This window comes from Pleurodeles waltl, chromosome 1_1, assembly GCF_031143425.1.
Source record: "Pleurodeles waltl isolate 20211129_DDA chromosome 1_1, aPleWal1.hap1.20221129, whole genome shotgun sequence".
Taxonomy (NCBI): domain Eukaryota; kingdom Metazoa; phylum Chordata; class Amphibia; order Caudata; family Salamandridae; genus Pleurodeles; species Pleurodeles waltl.
Window position 1 is genome coordinate 429153096 of NC_090436.1, and position 18724 is coordinate 429171819.

The window sequence follows — 18724 nt, forward strand, 5'->3', positions numbered from 1 at the left end:
ATTCATCTTCTGGCTACTGGGACTGCAACTGGACCCTCCAGGAACCGACAATCTGTAACTCCAGCGACGACTCAGGTCTGCAACATTGTTTCTCTGGCTCCTTCCAGCAACTGCACATTTACCCAGCTGTCCATCCCCCAAAGGGGGCAGATCTTCAGCCTACACAAGATGCAAGAAGGAATCAACCTTGGAGTGAAGGAATCACTCCCCTGCATCCACAGGCACCAACTGCAACAACAACTGGCTGTGTGGATCCTCTCCTCCGGAACTGCGTGAATACTGCATCACAGGTGGTGGTCTGGAGTGGTCCCCTTGATCTTCTGTACCAGCTGTCCAACCTGGGAGGTGGTAAGCCCTTCCCTCTCCTTGCAGGATAGTACTCCAGGGCACCTGCAAAGCACAGTCTCCTGCCTTCAGCTCCAGTGATGTGGGACACCTCTTCAGGTGTGCTGAGTGGGCCTGACTACGACTCCTGTGCCTGCTGCCCGTGGGTTGCCTGTGGGGGCTGCCCCCTCTTCTTGTGACTCTCCCAGCTGCTGAGGGTCACCTCAGACTCCCCTACTTGGTTCGAGTCCCCTGTACCTTGCTGGTCTTCAGACTTGCAAAACCTTCTTCTCCGACTCTTGCATTTGCAAAGGCTTGTTGGTGGTTTTCCAGCACCACCACTGACTGCATCACGATCGCCGATGTGGGACATCACTTCTGGAACTCATCTTCTGCTCCTGTGCTGCACTGCTGACTTTTTTCATCCACCGTCAACCTGGTCCTGCATCCACAGAACAGTGGGTAGTGGCTTCTGCCACAGCCGGACACTCCAAATCGAACTGGACTTGGTCCCTTTCTTTTGCAGGTCCTCTTCTGTAAGGATCCACCTTTGGTTTCTTACAGTCTTGTCTGGGTCTTGCACAGTCCTTTTCCAAAGTCCTCCTGTTGGTTCTGGAGAAAACCAGGTACTTACCTATCCTCTCCTTGTCGCGGAGTGCCCTCTGGTACTCACCACTTGGGGTTTCTAGTTCCTTCAGCTCCCCTCTATGGATTCCACTTCCTTGGGTGGGGGAGTGCCTTTCACATTCCACTTTTTTAGTATGTGGTTTGGCACTCCCCTATAGGGCCCTCACTGTTTGCTATTGCTTTTACCAATGCCTATTGCTTTCTATGCTATTTACTGATTGCTAATGTGTATATAATAGTGTGGTTACTTACCTCCAGTTGGGGTATTGGCTATACAATATTTTAGTATTGCGCTGCCATAATAATGAAAATGTCACTTACCCAGTGTACATCTGTTCGTGGCATCAGTCGCTGAAGATTCACATGTTGTGCATAGCCCGCCATCTGGTGTTGGGTCGGAGTGTTACAAGTTGTTTTTCTTCGAAGAAGTCTTTCGAGTCACGGGACCGAGGGACTCCTCCTCTTTGTCTCCATTGCGCATGGGCGTCGACTCCATCTTCAATTGTTTTCCCCGCAGAGGGTGAGGTAGGAGTTGTTTGTTAGTAATAGTGCCCATGCAATGGATTGAATAAGTATGTACCTATTAAGATTTAACATATTTACAAATGTACAAAGTTGAAGCTAACTTCCAAACGGCTACAGGCTCCCGGGGAGGTGGGTGGGCACATGTGAATCTTCAGCGACTGATGCCACGAACAGATGTACACTGGGTAAGTGACATTTTCAGTTCAATGGCATCTGTCGCTGTAGATACACATGTTGTGCATAGACTAGTAAGCAGTTATCTCCCCAAAAGCAGTGGCTCAGCCTGTAGGAGTGGAAGTAGTCTGAAATAAGGTTCTTAGTACGGCTTGACCTACTGTGGCTTGTTGTGCGGACAGCACGTCTACACAGTAGTGCTTGGTAAATGTGTGAGGCGTAGACCATGTGGCTGCCTTACATATTTCGTGCATTGGAATATTCCCTAGGAAGGCCATGGTAGCGCCTTTCTTTCTGGTTGAGTGTGCCCTTGGTGTAATGGGCAGTTGTCTTTTTGCTTTAAGGTAGCAGATTTGGATGCACTTAACTATCCATCTGGCTATACCCTGTTTCGATATTGGGTTTCCTGCGTGGGGTTTTTGAAATGCAATAAACAGTTGTTTAGTTTTTCTGATGTTTTTAGTTCTGTCGATGTAGTACATTAGTGCTCTTTTGACGTCTAACGTATGTAGTGCCCTTTCAGCTATGGAATCTGGCTGTGGGAAGAACACTGGTAGCTCTACCGTTTGATTTAGGTGGAACGGTGAAATAACTTTTGGCAAAAATTTAGGATTGGTCCTTAGGACTACTTTATTTTTGTGTAGTTGGATAAAAGGTTCTTGTATTGTAAACGCCTGAATTTCACTTACTCTTCTTAGAGATGTGATGGCGATGAGAAATGCAACTTTCCAGGTTAGGAATTGTATTTCGCAAGAATGCATAGGTTCAAAGGGTGGACCCATGAGTCTTGTTAAGACGATGTTGAGGTTCCATGAAGGAACGGGTGGTGTCCTTGGTGGTATAATTCTTTTGAGGCCTTCCATAAACGCTTTAATGACAGGTATCCTAAATAGTGAAGTTGAATGGGTAATCTGCAGGTATGCAGATATTGCTGCGAGGTGTATTTTAATGGAAGAGAAGGCCAGGTTCGATTTTTGTAAGTGTAGTAAGTAACCCACTACATCCTTTGGAGATGCGTGTAATGGTTGAATTTGATTATGATGGCAGTAGCAAACAAACCTTTTCCATTTGCTTGCATAGCAGTATCTAGTGGATGGTCTTCTAGCTTGCTTTATGACTTCCAAACATTCTTGTGTGAGGTTTAAGTGTCCGAATTGTAGGATTTCAGGAGCCAGATTGCTAGATTCAGCGATGCTAGGTTTGGATGCCTGATCTGTTGTTTGTGTTGTGTTAACAGATCTGGCCTGTTGGGCAATTTGACGTGGGGTACTACTGATAGGTCTAGCAGTGTTGTGTACCATGGATGCCTTGCCCATGTTGGTGCTATCAGTATGAGTTTGAGTTTGTTTTGACTCAATTTGTTTACTAGATATGGAAGGAGAGGGAGAGGGGGAAAAGCGTACGCAAATATCCCTGACCAGTTCATCCATAGGGCATTGCCTTGAGACTGCCTGTGTGGGTACCTGGATGCGAAGTTTTGGCATTTTGCGTTCTCCTTTGTTGCAAATAAGTCTATTTGAGGTGTTCCCCAACGTTCGGAGTAAGTGTTTAGAATTTGGGGGTGAATTTCCCATTCGTGGACTTGTTGGTGATCTCGAGAGAGATTGTCTGCAAGTTGATTCTGGATCCCTGGAATAAACTGTGCTATTAGGCGAATGTGGTTGTGAATTGCCCATTGCCATATTTTTTGTGCCAGAAGGCACAGCTGTGTCGAGTGTGTCCCCCCCTGTTTGTTTAGATAATACATTGATGTCATGTTGTCCGTTTTGACAAGAATGTACTTGTGAGTTATGATTGGTTGAAATGCTTTTAATGCTTTGAAAACTGCTAGTAGTTCGAGGCGATTTATATGCAGCTTTCTTTGATGTACATCCCATTGTCCTTGTATGCTGTGTTGATTGAGGTGTGCTCCCCACCCTGTCATGGAAGCATCTGTTGTTATCACGTATTGTGGCACTGGGTCTTGGAAAGGCCGCCCTTTGTTTAAATTTATATTGTTCCACCATAGAAGCGAGAGGTATGTTAGGCGGTCTATTAACACCAGATCTAGAAGGCGACCCTGTGCTTGTGACCACTGTGATGCTAGGCACTGTTGTAAGGGCCTCATGTGTAGTCTTGCGTTCGGGACAATGGCTATGCATGAGGACATCATGCCTAGGAGTTGTAATATCACCTTCGCCTGTATTTTTTGTGTTGGATACATGCGTTGTATAATCTTTTGGAAATTTTGAACCCTTTGTGGACTTGGAGTGGCTATTCCCCTCGTTGTGTCTATGGTCGCTCCTAGGTATTGTTGTACTTTGCACGGCAGAATGTGTGATTTCGCATAGTTGATGGTGAAACCGAGTTTGTAGAGGGTTTGTATGACATGATCTGTGTGGTGTGAGCACCCTGTCAGTGAGTCGGTCTTGATTAGCCAGTCTAGATACGGGAATACGTGCATTTGCTGCCTTCTGATGTGTGCAGCCACTACTGCTAGGCACTTTGTGAAGACTCTTGGTGCAGTTGTTAAACCGAACGGCAATACTTTGAATTGGTAATGTATTCCTTTGAATACGAACCTTAGGTATTTCCTGTGCGACGGATGTATTGGTATGTGGAAATACGCGTCTTTGAGATCTAAGGTTGTCATGTAATCTTGTTGCTTTAGCAATGGTAACACTTCCTGTAGTGTGACCATGTGAAAGTGTTCTGATTTGATGTATGTGTTTAGTGTTCTGAGGTCTAGGATTGGTCTCAGTGTTTTGTCCTTCTTTGGTATTAGAAAGTACAGTGAGTAAACCCCTGTATTTGTTTGTGTATCTGGTACCAGTTCTATTGCGTTCTTTTGCAGTAATGCTTGAACTTCTATTTCTAGGAGGTCCGAATGTTGTTTTGATATATTTTGTGTTTTTGGTGGTATGTTTGGAGGGATTTGTAGAAATTCTATGCAATAACCATGTTGGATAATTGCTAAGACCCAAGTGTCTGTTGTTATTTTCTCCCACTCTTGGTAATACTGACTTATTCTTCCCCCCACTGGTGTTGTGTGGAGGGGATGAGTGACGTGTGAGTCACTGTTTGTTTGTAGGTGTTTTGGGGCCTTGAAATTTTCCCCTGCTTCTAGGGAATTGTCCCCCTCTGTATTGGCCCAGAAAGCCTCCCCTTTGGTACTGTCCCTGGTAGGTGGACGGTGTTGACTGTGAGGTACTGGGTTGTGTGGATTGACCCCGAAACCCCCCTCTAAAGGTTGTCTTGCGGAAGGTGTTGAAAGTGCCTCTGCTCTGCGGGGAGTAGAGCGCGCCCATGGCTTTTGCAGTGTCAGTGTCTTTTTTGCCGTGTCCACTTCAGGTCCGAACAATTGTTGCTCATTGAATGGCATATTGAGCACCGCCTGCTGTATCTCTGGTTTAAAACCAGATGTTCGTAGCCACGCATGCCTTCGGATGGTTACTGCCGTGTTAACTGTTCTTGCTGCTGTGTCCGCTGCGTCCATAGAGGAGCGTATCTGGTTATTGGAGATGTTTTGGCCCTCCTCAACCCCTTGTTTCGCCCTCTTTTGTAGTTCTGTGGGTAGATGCTCAATGAGGTGTTGCATCTCATCCCAGTGGGCTCTGTCATATCGCGCTAGGAGCGCTTGAGAGTTTGCGATGCGCCACTGGTTTGCAGCCTGTACTGCGACCCTTTTACCGGCTGCATCGAACTTTCGGCTCTCCTTATCTGGGGGTGGTGCATCGCCCGATGTGTGAGTTTGCTCTCTTGCGAGCCGCCCCTACCACAACCGAATCTGGTGGCAGTTGTGAGGTGATGAAAGCTGGGTCTGTGGGAGGTGCTTTATATTTTTTTTCCCACCCTCGGTGTTATTGCCCTACTTTTGACAGGCTCTTTGAATATGTCCTTTGCGTGCCTTAGCATTCCTGGGAGCATAGGCAGGCTTTGGTAGGTGCTATGTGTGGAAGAGAGGGTGTTGAAGAGGAAGTCATCCTCGACAGGCTCCGAGTGTAGAGACACGTTGTGGAACTCTGCTGCTCTAGCCACCACTTGTGAATATGCTGTGCTGTCTTCTGGTGGTGAGGGCTTTGTAGGATACGCCTCAGGACTGTTGTCCGACACTGGGGCGTTGTATAAGTCCCAAGCATCTTGGTCCTGGTCACCTTGGCTTAAGGTGGTGTGAGCCGGTGAATGTGACGGAGTCTGTGCCGGTGAAATGTGAGCCACAGGTGGAGGAGAGGGTGGCGGAGTTACCTTCTTCACCAGTTTTGTTTGTGGTGCTTGTTCTTGTTGGAATTCCAGTCTCCTCTTCCTCCTAATAGGGGGAAGGGTGCTTATTTTCCCTGTTCCACTCTGTATAAAAATCCTTTTTTGAGTGTGGTCCACCTCAGTGGATTGTAATTCCTCCTCGAATCTATGCTTTCGCATTTGAGAGGACAGTGATTGTTCCTCTGAATAGGAACCGGTAGTTGGCTCGGTTGCGGGTCGTTTTGGCACCGAAACCATGTCCACGCTCTTTTTCGGCTCCGAGGCTACTTTCCTCTTTTTCGGAGTCGAACCCTCTCGGCGTCGATCCTCCTCGGTGCCGCTGTCTCTGCGTCGAGCAGCTTCGGCTCCGCTATCTCGGCGTCGATCCTTGTCGGCAGCACTATCTCGGTCCCGAGATGGCTGGGTGCCTGTGTCTCGACCCGAGTCGGACGATCTCGGCACTACTTCGGCCTTCTTCGGTGCCGATGGTCGGTCACCGATTTTATGGGTTGAGCCATGGCCTGATGGCAGTGGCGTTCCCTGGGCCTTGTCAGTTTTCTTATGTGCTATCTTCGACGTCTTACTCACTGTTTCATGGTCGTCGAATTCGTCCGAGTCCGATTCATGGATCGAGAAGGCTTCTACTTCTTCTTGTTCCTCGAAATCTCGGTATCCTGTCGGCGTGGACGCCATTTGCAGTCTTCTGGCTCGGCGGTCACGGAGCGTTTTTCGGGACCGGAACGCACGACAGGCCTCACAAGTTTCTTCCCTGTGCTCGGGCGACAGGCACAGGTTACAGACCGAATGTTGGTCTGTATATGGGTATTTGTTGTGGCATTTAGGACAGAATCGGAACGGGGTCCGTTCCATCAGCGTCGATGTCACGCGCGGTCGGGCCGACCAGGCCCCGACGGGGATCGAAAACTACCCCGAAGGGCAACGGAGATGTTATCGTATCGATGCGATGTCGATGCTATCTAACCCGATCCCGAACGCAACAATACCGACGTAATTTTCCGATTTTGAGCTAACTTTCCGTTCCGAAACCCGGAGCGAAAGGAACACGTCCGAACCCGATGGCGGAAAGAAAACAATCGAAGATGGAGTCGACGCCCATGCGCAATGGAGACAAAGAGGAGGAGTCCCTCGGTCCCGTGACTCGAAAGACTTCTTCGAAGAAAAACAACTTGTAACACTCCGACCCAACACCAGATGGCGGGCTATGCACAACATGTGTATCTACAGCGACAGATGCCATCGAACATTAGGTTTCTTTTTGTAACTGTGTGATTCTTTTATGTGTGTAAGTGCTGTGTGACTATAGAAGTATTACATAAGCTGTGCATGTCTCCTAGATACGTCTTGATTGCTCATCCACAGCTACCTCTAGAGAGCCCTGGCTTTCTAGACACTCTCTACACTTAACTAATAGGGGATACCTGGACCTGGCATATGGTGATAACACCATCAGTGCTCACCACATACCAGGCCAGCTTCCTACAGTGACTACTGTCATTCAACTGCCATACATGGGAAGTGTTCGCACTTCTGCTGAATCAGCTGGTAAAAACATTCTCGTGGTCATTTAGGAGCTCTTTAGCTACTGAGGCCCATTGTTTGGCAACATATTGCCAAAGGACTGCCTACAGTAAGTGGCATCTCATGCCCTCTTGCTTTCTGATGCAGGGCATCAAAGCAATGTGGGTCTGCTGTGACCAAAGAAACACTTGGATTGTGGGCAGAAAGGACTGGAGGACACTGATCTGCAATTGTTTCCACTTATTGGTCCAGTCACCTTGAGGTAATGCTGTGGGTACTCCAGTCACCAAATGATGCACTAGGATGAAATGCAAATCTAGCATTGTAAGGAATGTCATTCTTTGAGGTTTGTGCCACCAGGAAAATGAGGATTAGAAGGCTGTCATCAAATTGGTCTACCGGACTCCAACAACCTTTTTCAACAGATTTTTTTAGCTGCTCATGTACATTTTTTGTGCAACTGACAAGAAGTATCACAGGGATACTGTCTCTAGTAGGGGGTATGTTACCTCACCATTCTGCCTTGTGAGTTTCACGCCTTGACAAGAAGGTTTTTATACAAGCACCTGGGAATATAAGATTGTAACTGGGCAGTCAAGGGAGATTTGTGTGTTTAGAAAAAGGCCTAGTTGTAACTATCAACCTTCATCGATTTACAGACAGTATAATAGGAGCCAGCCATTCAATAAGCACTTGCTAAAATTGAACGTTCTCTATTGCTTCTTGTAGAAATGTCAGAACATTATTGTTCTGTAGATTATATAAGCTTCTTAAGGTTTACTTTCTTTTGATAGGTTCAAAAGGAGTTCATCTATAACCTCTAGTGTACTGCCATGTCTATATCAAAAAGGTTATGTTTCAGATGTTACAATCTGCCTTCTATAGGTATGGAGGAATAGGGGCAGCATTGGTTAGTCAGGCATGCCCGCTTAGTGTTGTCCTGGATTCTTGATTTAGAATAACGTATGTATAAACTACCTGCCTGGGTAAACCGGGCTCTGTTGGTAATGCTAGGATGCATATGCATGCTTATAAGGTGAGCTGTGTAAGGATTTATATTGTTGATTTCCAATCTTCCTTTGACACCTTAGAAAAAGCAGTCCCTCCTATCCTGAAAGAATGTAGGGAACCTAGCTGTGCATCATTCTTTACGTTCTGTAGGGCATTAGGCATCATCAACTTACTTGGCCAAGAAGGCCTGCCCATTCCAATACTGTTGCTTTTACCTCTGGACAAAATTAAGTACTAAGCAGCTATCATACTATTACCTGGCTAGAGCCAACGTTGGTCGGCAGTCTGGATTTGTAGGTATTCATTGCCAGAACTATGACAGCAGCTACAGCCACTTACCCTCCTCATATTCCCATTTTGTTTTCCATCAAATTTCTTGATTCAAATCAATAAAAACAGCAAATTCATGCCGCCACCTGATGTCTTATGTGCCAAAACTGTCCAAAGCATTTGAAGAATTATTTGCTGTAGCAGCCATTTTGTCTAGTTTTCTTTTCAATAGTATCACATTCCTAATCTTGCCAGTTTAGAGGAGCTGAGCAGAACAAGGCAGGGTTCTCAGAAGGCCTTAGGACTGCAAAAGAAATAATCAAACTCAGCTATGTGTGCTTGGTAAAATAGATTGGAATTGTGCTATGAACCTAAGCTTTCCTCTAATTGGTCAGGATGCAGAGGATGAAAGTGACATTAAGAGCTGCCCTTTCTCCCATGAATGGCCAAAATATGAGGATGGAACGGACTAATTTTCAGGTTTTCACCATGAAGTAACAGAAAAATAAGGTTTCATATCCAAACTGTAAGGAGGTTACGTTTTACAGATGTAAGGTCCAGCAATGAGAGGTATATTTTATCTGGATGTGACTCAACTTGAGGTTCCTATGACAGACACTCCTCCAGCATCCAGCAATTCTTCCTATTTTCACTGCAAAAGTGCATCACCTGTAACTTCCTCTTTTGGGTCTTTTTGCTCTTTGTCACGATAGTCAATCTTTCAGTACCTTACAGCATGCCTATATAACTTTATGGCTTGTCAGACAACATCTCAGTTGACATGGTCACACAGGCTGAAATGGGGAAAATGTGAAAGTGGACAATCACCGGAGGTATAGGTTGCACCTGCCAGCTGGTGACAATACACTAGGGAAATCCCAGAGTGTGTCCTGGACAGCATGGAACCTTTTGAAAAATTGCCCATTAGTTGTAAGTATTTAAAAAAAATAAAAAGTTTAGATTTGAATTATAGGTGTCTGTTGCAGCATACAACTTTGAAACAGAAAGAAGCATTGTTAATATACAGAAATAAGTAAATATCAGGCTATGGTAGGTGAGGAGTTCTTGTACTACAACATTTCCCAGTACAGTACACATCTCCTGAACCAGCTGGTTTAAGTACAAAGAAGGAAAAAATGTTGCTTGTGAAATGTTTGAAAGAAGGGTTCTAAACCCCTGAGTACATGTATTATGTAAGAATATGCTCTTCATCTCATTGAGTGTATGACTGTAGGGCTCATTAGAATTCTCCAATCCTAAAACGTCCAGAGGACTAGAACCACTGATCCTTCAGATACTCCTAAAGAAGCTTTGGGTGCAGCCTGGTGTCAGATAGCAAGAAAACACATAATGCCATTAAATCTATAAAATACTTTGACTGTCACACAAGATGCATTCTGCAGGCAACAACACTATAAATGGATGGATAGTAAGCCGTCCTAAGAAGGAGAAACACTGGCACAGCGTTTAGCTTTGCTCCTGGGTAATAAAAGAATGAGTTCAATTAGTAGTTGATTAACCTTCTTAAATCTGAAAGCATGGTTCTGCAAAAAGATTATTTTGTTTCACTTGTAAATTCCAAAAAACGTCTTGAAGAGCACTGGCTTTGAGGCATAAGTGATCAACGTAAGAATAACCAAATATCCCAGCTACACGCTTGGATGCAATTCTAAATCATAGAAATACTCCACGATTTGTGTAAGTGGGTGTAGGAAAGTGCCACTGTTGGCATGGTTACCCCCCCATACCCCCCATCCCCCCCACAACTTTTTGCCTAGTGTTGATGCTAACTTTGATTGAAAGTGTGCTGGGACCCTGCTAATTAGGCCCCAGTACCAGTTCTGTCTCCCTAAAAATGTACCTTTGTTTCCACAATTGGCACAACCCTGGCAAACAGTTAAGTCCCTTGAAAAAGGTACCCATGGTACCAAGGGCCCTGTGGCCAGGGAAGGTCTTTAAGGGCTGCAGCATGTATTAGGCCGCCCTAGGGGACCCCTCACCCAGCACATACATACTGCCTTGCAGCTTGTGTATATGCTGGATGAGGAGAAAAAGACAAAGTCAACATGGCACAGGGTGCCATGCCCACCAACCACTGCCTGTGGCTGAGTTAAGTCACCCCTCTAGAAGGCCTTACAGGCAGGGTGCACTATATTACAGGTGAGGGCATAGCTGCATGAGCAATATGCCCCTACAGTGGCTAAGTCCATTCTTAGACATTGTAAGTGAAGTGAAGCCATATTGAGTATATGGTCTGGAGTTTGTCATTTCGAACTCCCCAGCTCCATAATGGCTTTACTGAATACTGGGAAGTTTGGTATCTAACTTCTCAGTACAATAAACCAACACTGATACCAGTGTGAGATTTATGCAAAAATGCACACAGAGCGCATCTTAGAGATGCCTCTTGTATGTTAGCCAAACTTAGCGTAGGACTGACCAGTCTGAGCCAGCCTGTCACTTTCAGACAAGTTTCTAGGGGAGATAATGAGAAAAACAAGGAGGAGCCACTCAGGACAGCCCCTAAGGTGTCCTGACCTGAGGTGACCCCTGCCTTTAGAAATCCTCCATCTTGATTTTGGAGGATTCCCCCAATAGGATTAGGGATGTGCCTCCTCCCCTCAGCGAGGAGGCACAAAGAGGGTGTAGCCACCCTCAAGGACAGTAGCCATTGGCTACTGCCCTCCCAGACCTAAACACACCCCTAAATTCAGTATTTAGGGCACCCCAGATCCCAGGAAATCAGATTCCTGCAACCTGAAGAAACAAGAAGGACTGCTGACCTACAAGCCTGCGGAGAAGGACGACGACGACAACTGCTTTGGCCCCAGCCCTACCGACCTGTCTCCAACTTCGAAAACCTGCTCCACTGACACATCCGACAGGGATCAGCGACCTCTGAAGCCTCAGAGGACTGCCCTGGATTAAAGGACCAAGAAACTCCTGTGACCAGCGGCCCTGTTCAAAATCTGCAACTTCTTTGCAACAAAGAAGCAAATTCCAAGGACTTCATGTTTCCCGCCAGAAGCGTGATACTCTACACTCTGCACCCAACGCCCCCGTCTCGACTTGCAGAAAACCAACACCACAAGGAGGACTCCCCGGCGACTGCAAGACCGTGAGTAGCCAGAGACGACCCCCCCTGGACCCCCACAGCGACGCCTGCAGAGAGAACCCAGAGGCTCCCCCTGACCGCGACTGCCTGTAACAAGGGACCGGACGCCTGGAACCAGCACTGCACCTGCAGCCCCCAGGACCTGAAGGAACTGAACCTCAGTGCAGGAGTGAACCCCAGGCGTCCCTCTGCCTAGCCAGGTAGTGGCTGTCCTGAGAAGCCCCCCCGTGCCTGCCTGCACCGCTAGAGTGACCCCCGGGTCTCTCCATTGTTTGCTATCTAAAACAAGACGCCTGCTTTGCACACTGCACCCGGCTGCCCCTGTGCCGCTGAGGGTGTGTTTTGTGGGCCTACTTGTGTCCCGCCCAGTGCTCTACAAAACACCCCTGGTCTGCCCCCCAAGGACGCAGGTTCTTACCTGCTGTCAGACTGGAACCGGAGTACCCCTGTTCTCCATAGGCGCCTATGTGTTTTGGGCACCTCTGACCTCTGCACCTGACCAGCCCTGGTGTGGTAACTTTGGGGTTGCCTTGAACCCCCAACAGTGGGCTGCCTATGCCCCAGAACTGAGACTTGTAAGTGTGTTACTTACCTCTAATCTAACCTTTACTTACCTCCCCCAGGAACTGTTGATTTTTGCAGTGTCCACTTTGAAAACAGCTGATTGCCATTTTTACAAAGACTGTACATGATATTGTTTACATTCAAAGTTCCTAAAGTATCTAAGTGAAGTACCTTACATTTAAAGTATTAACTGTAAATGTTGAACCTGTGGTTCTTAAAATAAACTAAGAAAATATATTTTTCAATATAAAAACCTATTGGCCTGGAGTAAGTCTTTGAGTGTGTGTTCCTCATTTATTGCCTGTGTGTGTAAAACAAATGCTTAACACTACCCTTTGATAAGCCTACTGCTCGACCACACTACCACAAAATAGAGCATTTAAATTATCTACTTTTGCCACTATCTTACTTCCAAGGGGAACCCTTGGACTCTATGTACACTATTTCTTACTTTGAAATAGTATATACAGAGCCAACTTCCTACACTCGGATTACAGTGTCCCAGGGCACTCCAGCTAGTGGAGAGGCCCCTTCTTCCCCGGACAAAGACCCATTTTTGGCACCAAGTCCAGTGAGAAAATTAGGGAAAACAGGGAGCAGTGACCCCCCCAGCCAAGACCACCCCTAAGGTGTCCAGAGCTGAGTTGACACCCTCCCTGTAGAATCCTCCATCTTGGTTTGGAGGACAGGGACCAATAGGCATAGGTTTGTGCTACCCTCCCCATAGGGAGAGGGCACAAGGAGTGTGCAGCCACCCTTAGGGACAGTAGCCATTGACTACTGCTCTCTGCCCCTAAATCTAGGAGTTAAGGGCTTCCCTGAACCCAGCTCACCAGATGCCTGGCACCTGACAAGAAGGACTGATTAGCTGAACCTGCAGCAGAGAATAAGGAAAACGACAACTGTTTTGTCCCCAGCCCTACTGCCTGTCTCCTGCTTCAAAGAACCTGCAAAAGACCAGCGAGGCATCCAGCAGGACCAGTGACCTCTGCCCAACTCCAGAGGACTGCCCTGCGTCCAAAAAGATCAAGAACTCCAGAGGACTGCAGCTCTGTCTTAGAAAATCCTAACACGAAGGACTCCCACCTCACTCTGGATGCATGAGTTGCAGCCTTTGTGCACCCGGTGCCCACGGCCCCTGTCCAGGTGGGTCCACGTAGCAAGAGAGGGTCCACAGGCGATTGCAAGCAAGTACCCATCCTGGGTTGACCTCTCCACGACGAAGCCTGCAGAGGGAATCCCGAGGACCTCCCGACCGCGAAGCTCTGGACGAAGATATCCGAAGCCTAAAGACACACTACACCCGCAGCCCCCAGGCCTTGGAGAAACTGACACCCGGTGCAGCTATGTTCAGCAGGCAGCCCTCCTCCCTTTCTGACCGGTGGTTTGCCTGACACACCCCCCTGGACCTCGTCTGCAGCCTCTGAGTGACCCCCAGGGTCTCCTCATAGACCAGCATTGGAAACCCGACGCCCTGTTTGTACCCCACACCCGGCCACCCCTGAGGGTGTGTGTTTGGGGCCTTCTTGTGGCCCCTCCAGTGCTCCTTCAATCCCTCCTGGTTTGCCCTCTGAGCCGTGGGTACTTACCTGCAGGCAGGCCTGATTCCGTGTACTCCTGTCTCCATGGAGCCCAAGTTAAAATTGCTCAACTTTCACCTCTACACCGGGCTGGCCCGTGATTCTGGTGGTGGGTGTTTGGGGTTAACTTGAACCCCAACCAGTGGACTTCCTAAAACCCGGAGACTGAAACTGTAAGTGTTGTACTTACCTGTAAACCAATCTCACTTTTCTTCCCCCTAGGAACGGTTTTAGAAAATTGCAGTGTGTCCATTTTTAAAACAGATAATTGCCAATATCTAAAAAGCTGTATTACTTCCCTTTTTCAAACAAAGTGCTGTTGATACCTGTGTGAAATACAACACTTTTAAGGTACTTACCTGCAACTTGAATCTTGTGGTTCTATAAAATAAATTAAGAAAATGTATTGTTGCTATAAAAAGACATTGGTCTTGAGTTGTCATTGAGTGTGTGCTTCTTCTATTATCTGTGTGTACACAACAAATGCTTTGCACTACCTTCTGATAAGACTAACTGCTCAACCACGCTACCACAAAAGAGAGCATTAGTATTATCTACTTTAGCCTCTGTTAAGCCTCTGGGGAACCCCTTGACTCTGTGCACACTATACCTCATTTTGATATAGTATATGCAGAGCCAGCTTCCTACAGTGGGGTTTTGAAAGTACACTTCTGAAGTATATATGGCACACAACCAACTTTGCTGAGCAGTGAAAATTTGATGAAGCATGAACATCCTAACCTTTACCCATCTGAACGTCTTGTTTTCAATAATGGGATCTAAAATAGTACACTATTCCTAAATCGCAACTGATTCTAAAAGACCAGAATACCCAGACTCATGTGGCATTTCACAACAGGACTGTTTAGCTTTTTAACAGAATGTATAATTCGTGAACCAGCAGGTCCAGAAGAGAAGGTCAGGACTCAACCAGTTTGCCATAATTTCACAAATGAAACCAAAAACAAATCTAATTTTACATCCATTTTGCACCAATATCTACCACCCATTTGCCCTCTGATAGCCTCTACCATTCTAAAGGCAGATGGAAATGTGCTCCTCCAATACGGTACTCAACAGTAAGATCAGGCAATTGCTTAGGAGACTGGAGCCTAAGGTCGACTGCTTCTGTATCAGGGTAATTTTGTGCCAGAAACTTCTTGTCTTTACCAGATTCCTTGAATTTATATCAGGGAAATATTCAGGGGCGCAGCTTGGTCATTAAGATTGCGAGCGGGGGTGTTATAACATTCAGATTTCACAACAATCATGCTAGCATATAATGTTAAAATATATTCTACAACATGTAGGGTGCATGAGAGGGGCTTAAGGAGCAGTGGAAAGGGAGAGGGACGCGGATTACTAGGAGTACTAAGTGAGAGAAACACATTTTGTAAAAAAAATATATGAAAAAAAAATTACATTTCAAACAACATTTTTTTAGGACTTTAAAAACCGAGATGATATAAAGAGTGTGCGTTTTTTGTCAGTGTGTAGTCATGCAAAAATCCGACAGACCTCACCATAGCAACTGTACCCAACTATTCATCAGAAAATACATTTATTGGGGGTCCAACACCCCAAACACTCCCCGATCTACGCCCTTGGAAATATATTTCATCCCAGCAAAATTAAGTGTCTCAGCAACAGATATTTTTGAGGCTCGCTGTCGATGAGGCTAGAGCATGAAATTGTCTGATACACCCCATGGAACAATCATGTGAGAAAGTCTGAAGGTGCATCACATTGATATAGCCTGGGGTTGCTGGGGTTTCCTTCAAGAGGTGATGTGGCCTGCTATTTCGAATTTCCGCTCATCCAGAAAGGAGTCAAGAGGTCTACATCTGGCCTAGCCAACTACGGTCCAGAGCAAATAAACAATGAGGTGGAATTTAGCCCAGAACGATGCAGACGTTTCCACTGATTCAAGCACTCCATCAATCATATTTAATTCTGAACCTCAGGGATATGGCAAAGTAGTTTTCTGTAATCTTGCCTTAGTGTAACAAATGTTTCACCAAATAGATCACGCGCATGTTAGGTTGGACTGACTTCATAATGCGTAGAAATACATCTACACTCTCCAGCCGAATGACAAACATTATGGCATAATTTGTCAGTAATAAACCCATTTCATACGGTTGAAGAAATATTTGATTATTAATGTTAGGAAAACTGGATAATAAGCCTCTGAATGAAAGATGTATCTTGTGCAGTGTCATTAGATCTCACAGAAGGACACCGTTGAAATATAATACTATACATCCCTATTTATGAAAATTAATGACGCATTGTAAGCCACATATTTGTAATAAATCAAACCTTAAAAGTAGCAACAATTTCTTACCCATTTGAATGGAGATCTCGCCTATTGCCCAAGTGGCATTATTACATACAGAGATGAACTCCGGATTAAGGTTGGTCCCCAAAATTGGCATAAAATCAGCTGCAAAGCAGAAACAATATTGAAACTTATCACTTAAAATATCACAAATACATATATAAAAACACAAGTAAAGCACAGCCAACAGATCTGGCATTGACAATCTGGTGCAACTAATATATGGAAAATGTCACTTACCCAGTGTACATCTGTTCGTGGCATGAGTCGCTGCAGATTCACATGCTGTGCACAGTCCGCCGTCTGGTGTTGGGCTCGGAGTGTTACAAGTTGTTTTTCTTCGAAGAAGTCTTTTCGAGTCACGAGACCGAGGGACTCCTCCCACTTCGATTCCATTGCGCATGGGCGTCGACTCCATCTTAGATTGTTTTCCCCGCAGAGGGTGAGGTAGGAGTTGTGTAGTAATAGTGCCCATGCAATGGAATGAATACGCTGTCTCGGCTCCGAGGTTGCTGTGTGGCGGTATCTCGACCGGAGTCGGATGACTTCGACACCAGCATGCCCTTTTTCGGTGCCTTGGATGGGTCACCTATTTTTCGGGTTAAGCCATGGCCTGTTGGCGGTGGCGTCCCCTGGGCTTTTGTAGACTTCTCGTGAGTCTTGATTTTCGACGTCTTACTCACGGTTTTGGTTGTTTCTTCGGCGTCGAGTTCTTCCGAATCCGACTCGCGGACGGAGAAAGCTTCTTCTTCCTCCTCGAAACGATCTTGACCTGTCGGCGTGGACGCCATTTGTAGTCTCCTGGCTCTTCGGTCTCTCAGCGTCTTCCTCGACCGAAACGCTCGACAGGCTTCACAAGTATCCTCCTTGTGCTCGGGGGACAAGCACAAGTTACAGACCAGATGGTGATCCGTATACGGATACTTGTGATGGCATTTTGGGCAGAAACGGAATGGGGTCCGTTCCATGAGCCTTGAAGTCGCACGTGGCCGGGCCGACCAGGCCCCGACGGGGGATCGAAAAAACCCCGAAGGGCCACCGGAGCTCTTCAAAATTCGGTGTTGATTTGTTCTAACTAACCCGATACCGAACGCAAACAATACCGACGTTTTTTTCCGAGATTCTAACTAACTTTCCGACCCGAAACACGGAGCGAAAAGGAACACGTCCGAACCCGATGGCGGAAAAAAAACAATCTAAGATGGAGTCGACGCCCATGCGCAATGGAATCGAAGTGGGAGGAGTCCCTCGGTCTCGTGACTCGAAAAGACTTCTTCGAAGAAAAACAACTTGTAACACTCCGAGCTCAACACCAGACGGCGGACTGTGCACAGCATGTGTATCTGCAGCTACACATGCCATCGAACATAAAAAATATTGCAAACATATGTACTACAAATCTAAAAATGTGCAGCCAATTAAACACGGAGGCCATATGCTTGCAATAAAAATAATTAAGAAAATACTTAACCTGTACGTAACCCGGCACTTCCCGACAGGCAGGTACATTTTGAACAAGTATAGAGATGCTTTTCTCTTAAAATGCCTATCACAGTAACATGTTTCTCTTATGGGCACAAAGAAAATGTTCTATTGACTTTGAACTAACTAACTATAAGATACAGTTTAAGCACCCACATAGGACTGGACTATAAAAAATGAAGGAAGAAAAACATTGACAAAAAATGTATTCTCCCCACCATGGGTCCTGATGAACAAGTTACTTACCTTGGGTAACGCGTTATCTAGTAGAGACTATCTCGCTGCAGATTCCTCATCTTAGAACTCCCCAGGAGTCAGCTTGGAATCCGGAACTTTTGCTGAGCAATACCCTTGCACACGCCGCCAGGTAACGTCATTCGGATCCTCGTGGGTTCGTCGGCGTTGTTGGAGCCGTTCGTGATGTCACAGTCACCTATAAAGGCGCGCGTACACCAGTTCCTTTTCCACAAACTTCCACGCCAGAAGCTCAGCGTCATGGAAAGAGCCAACAGTTCGTCTGTGCAAAAACTAGGGCCCTGAAAGGGACAATCCCTGATCCTATTAGACGTGTCCACAGAGCGGGGAGGCATGGGTAGGTGTAATGAATCTGCAGCTAGACAGAGTCTCTACCAGATAATGCATTACCAAAGGTAACCTGTTCATCTGATAGAGATTTCTAGCTGCAGATTCCTTACCTTCGAATAGATACCCAAGCAGTAACCTCCTGGCAGTGAGTGCGGACAGATCTTACACTAAAAAGTCCTGCAGGACCAAAGGGGCAAAGTGTCCGCCTCTATGGACCTTATTGTCGAGGCAGTAATGTCTTGCAAACATGTGCAATGAAGCCCATGTTGCTGCCTGACAGATATTCAGGACTAGAGCACCTGGTGCTAATGCAGTGGTAGTAGCCTTGCCCCTGGTAGAATGAGCCCTCAAGCGCCTGCTTCTTGGCCA

At 46.4% G+C, this 18724-nt stretch overlaps 1 protein-coding gene across 1 annotated transcript in view; it reads right to left on the minus strand.

Annotated features, from left to right (window-relative positions):
• Nucleotides 1–18724, minus strand: part of TNPO1 (transportin 1) — a 1170250-nt gene that overhangs the window by 173260 nt on the left and 978266 nt on the right. Inside the window, exon 18 of the mRNA XM_069224095.1 lies at nucleotides 16295–16393. Within this exon, the coding sequence (XP_069080196.1) occupies nucleotides 16295–16393 (99 nt within the window). The remainder of the gene's footprint in view (nucleotides 1–16294; nucleotides 16394–18724) is intronic.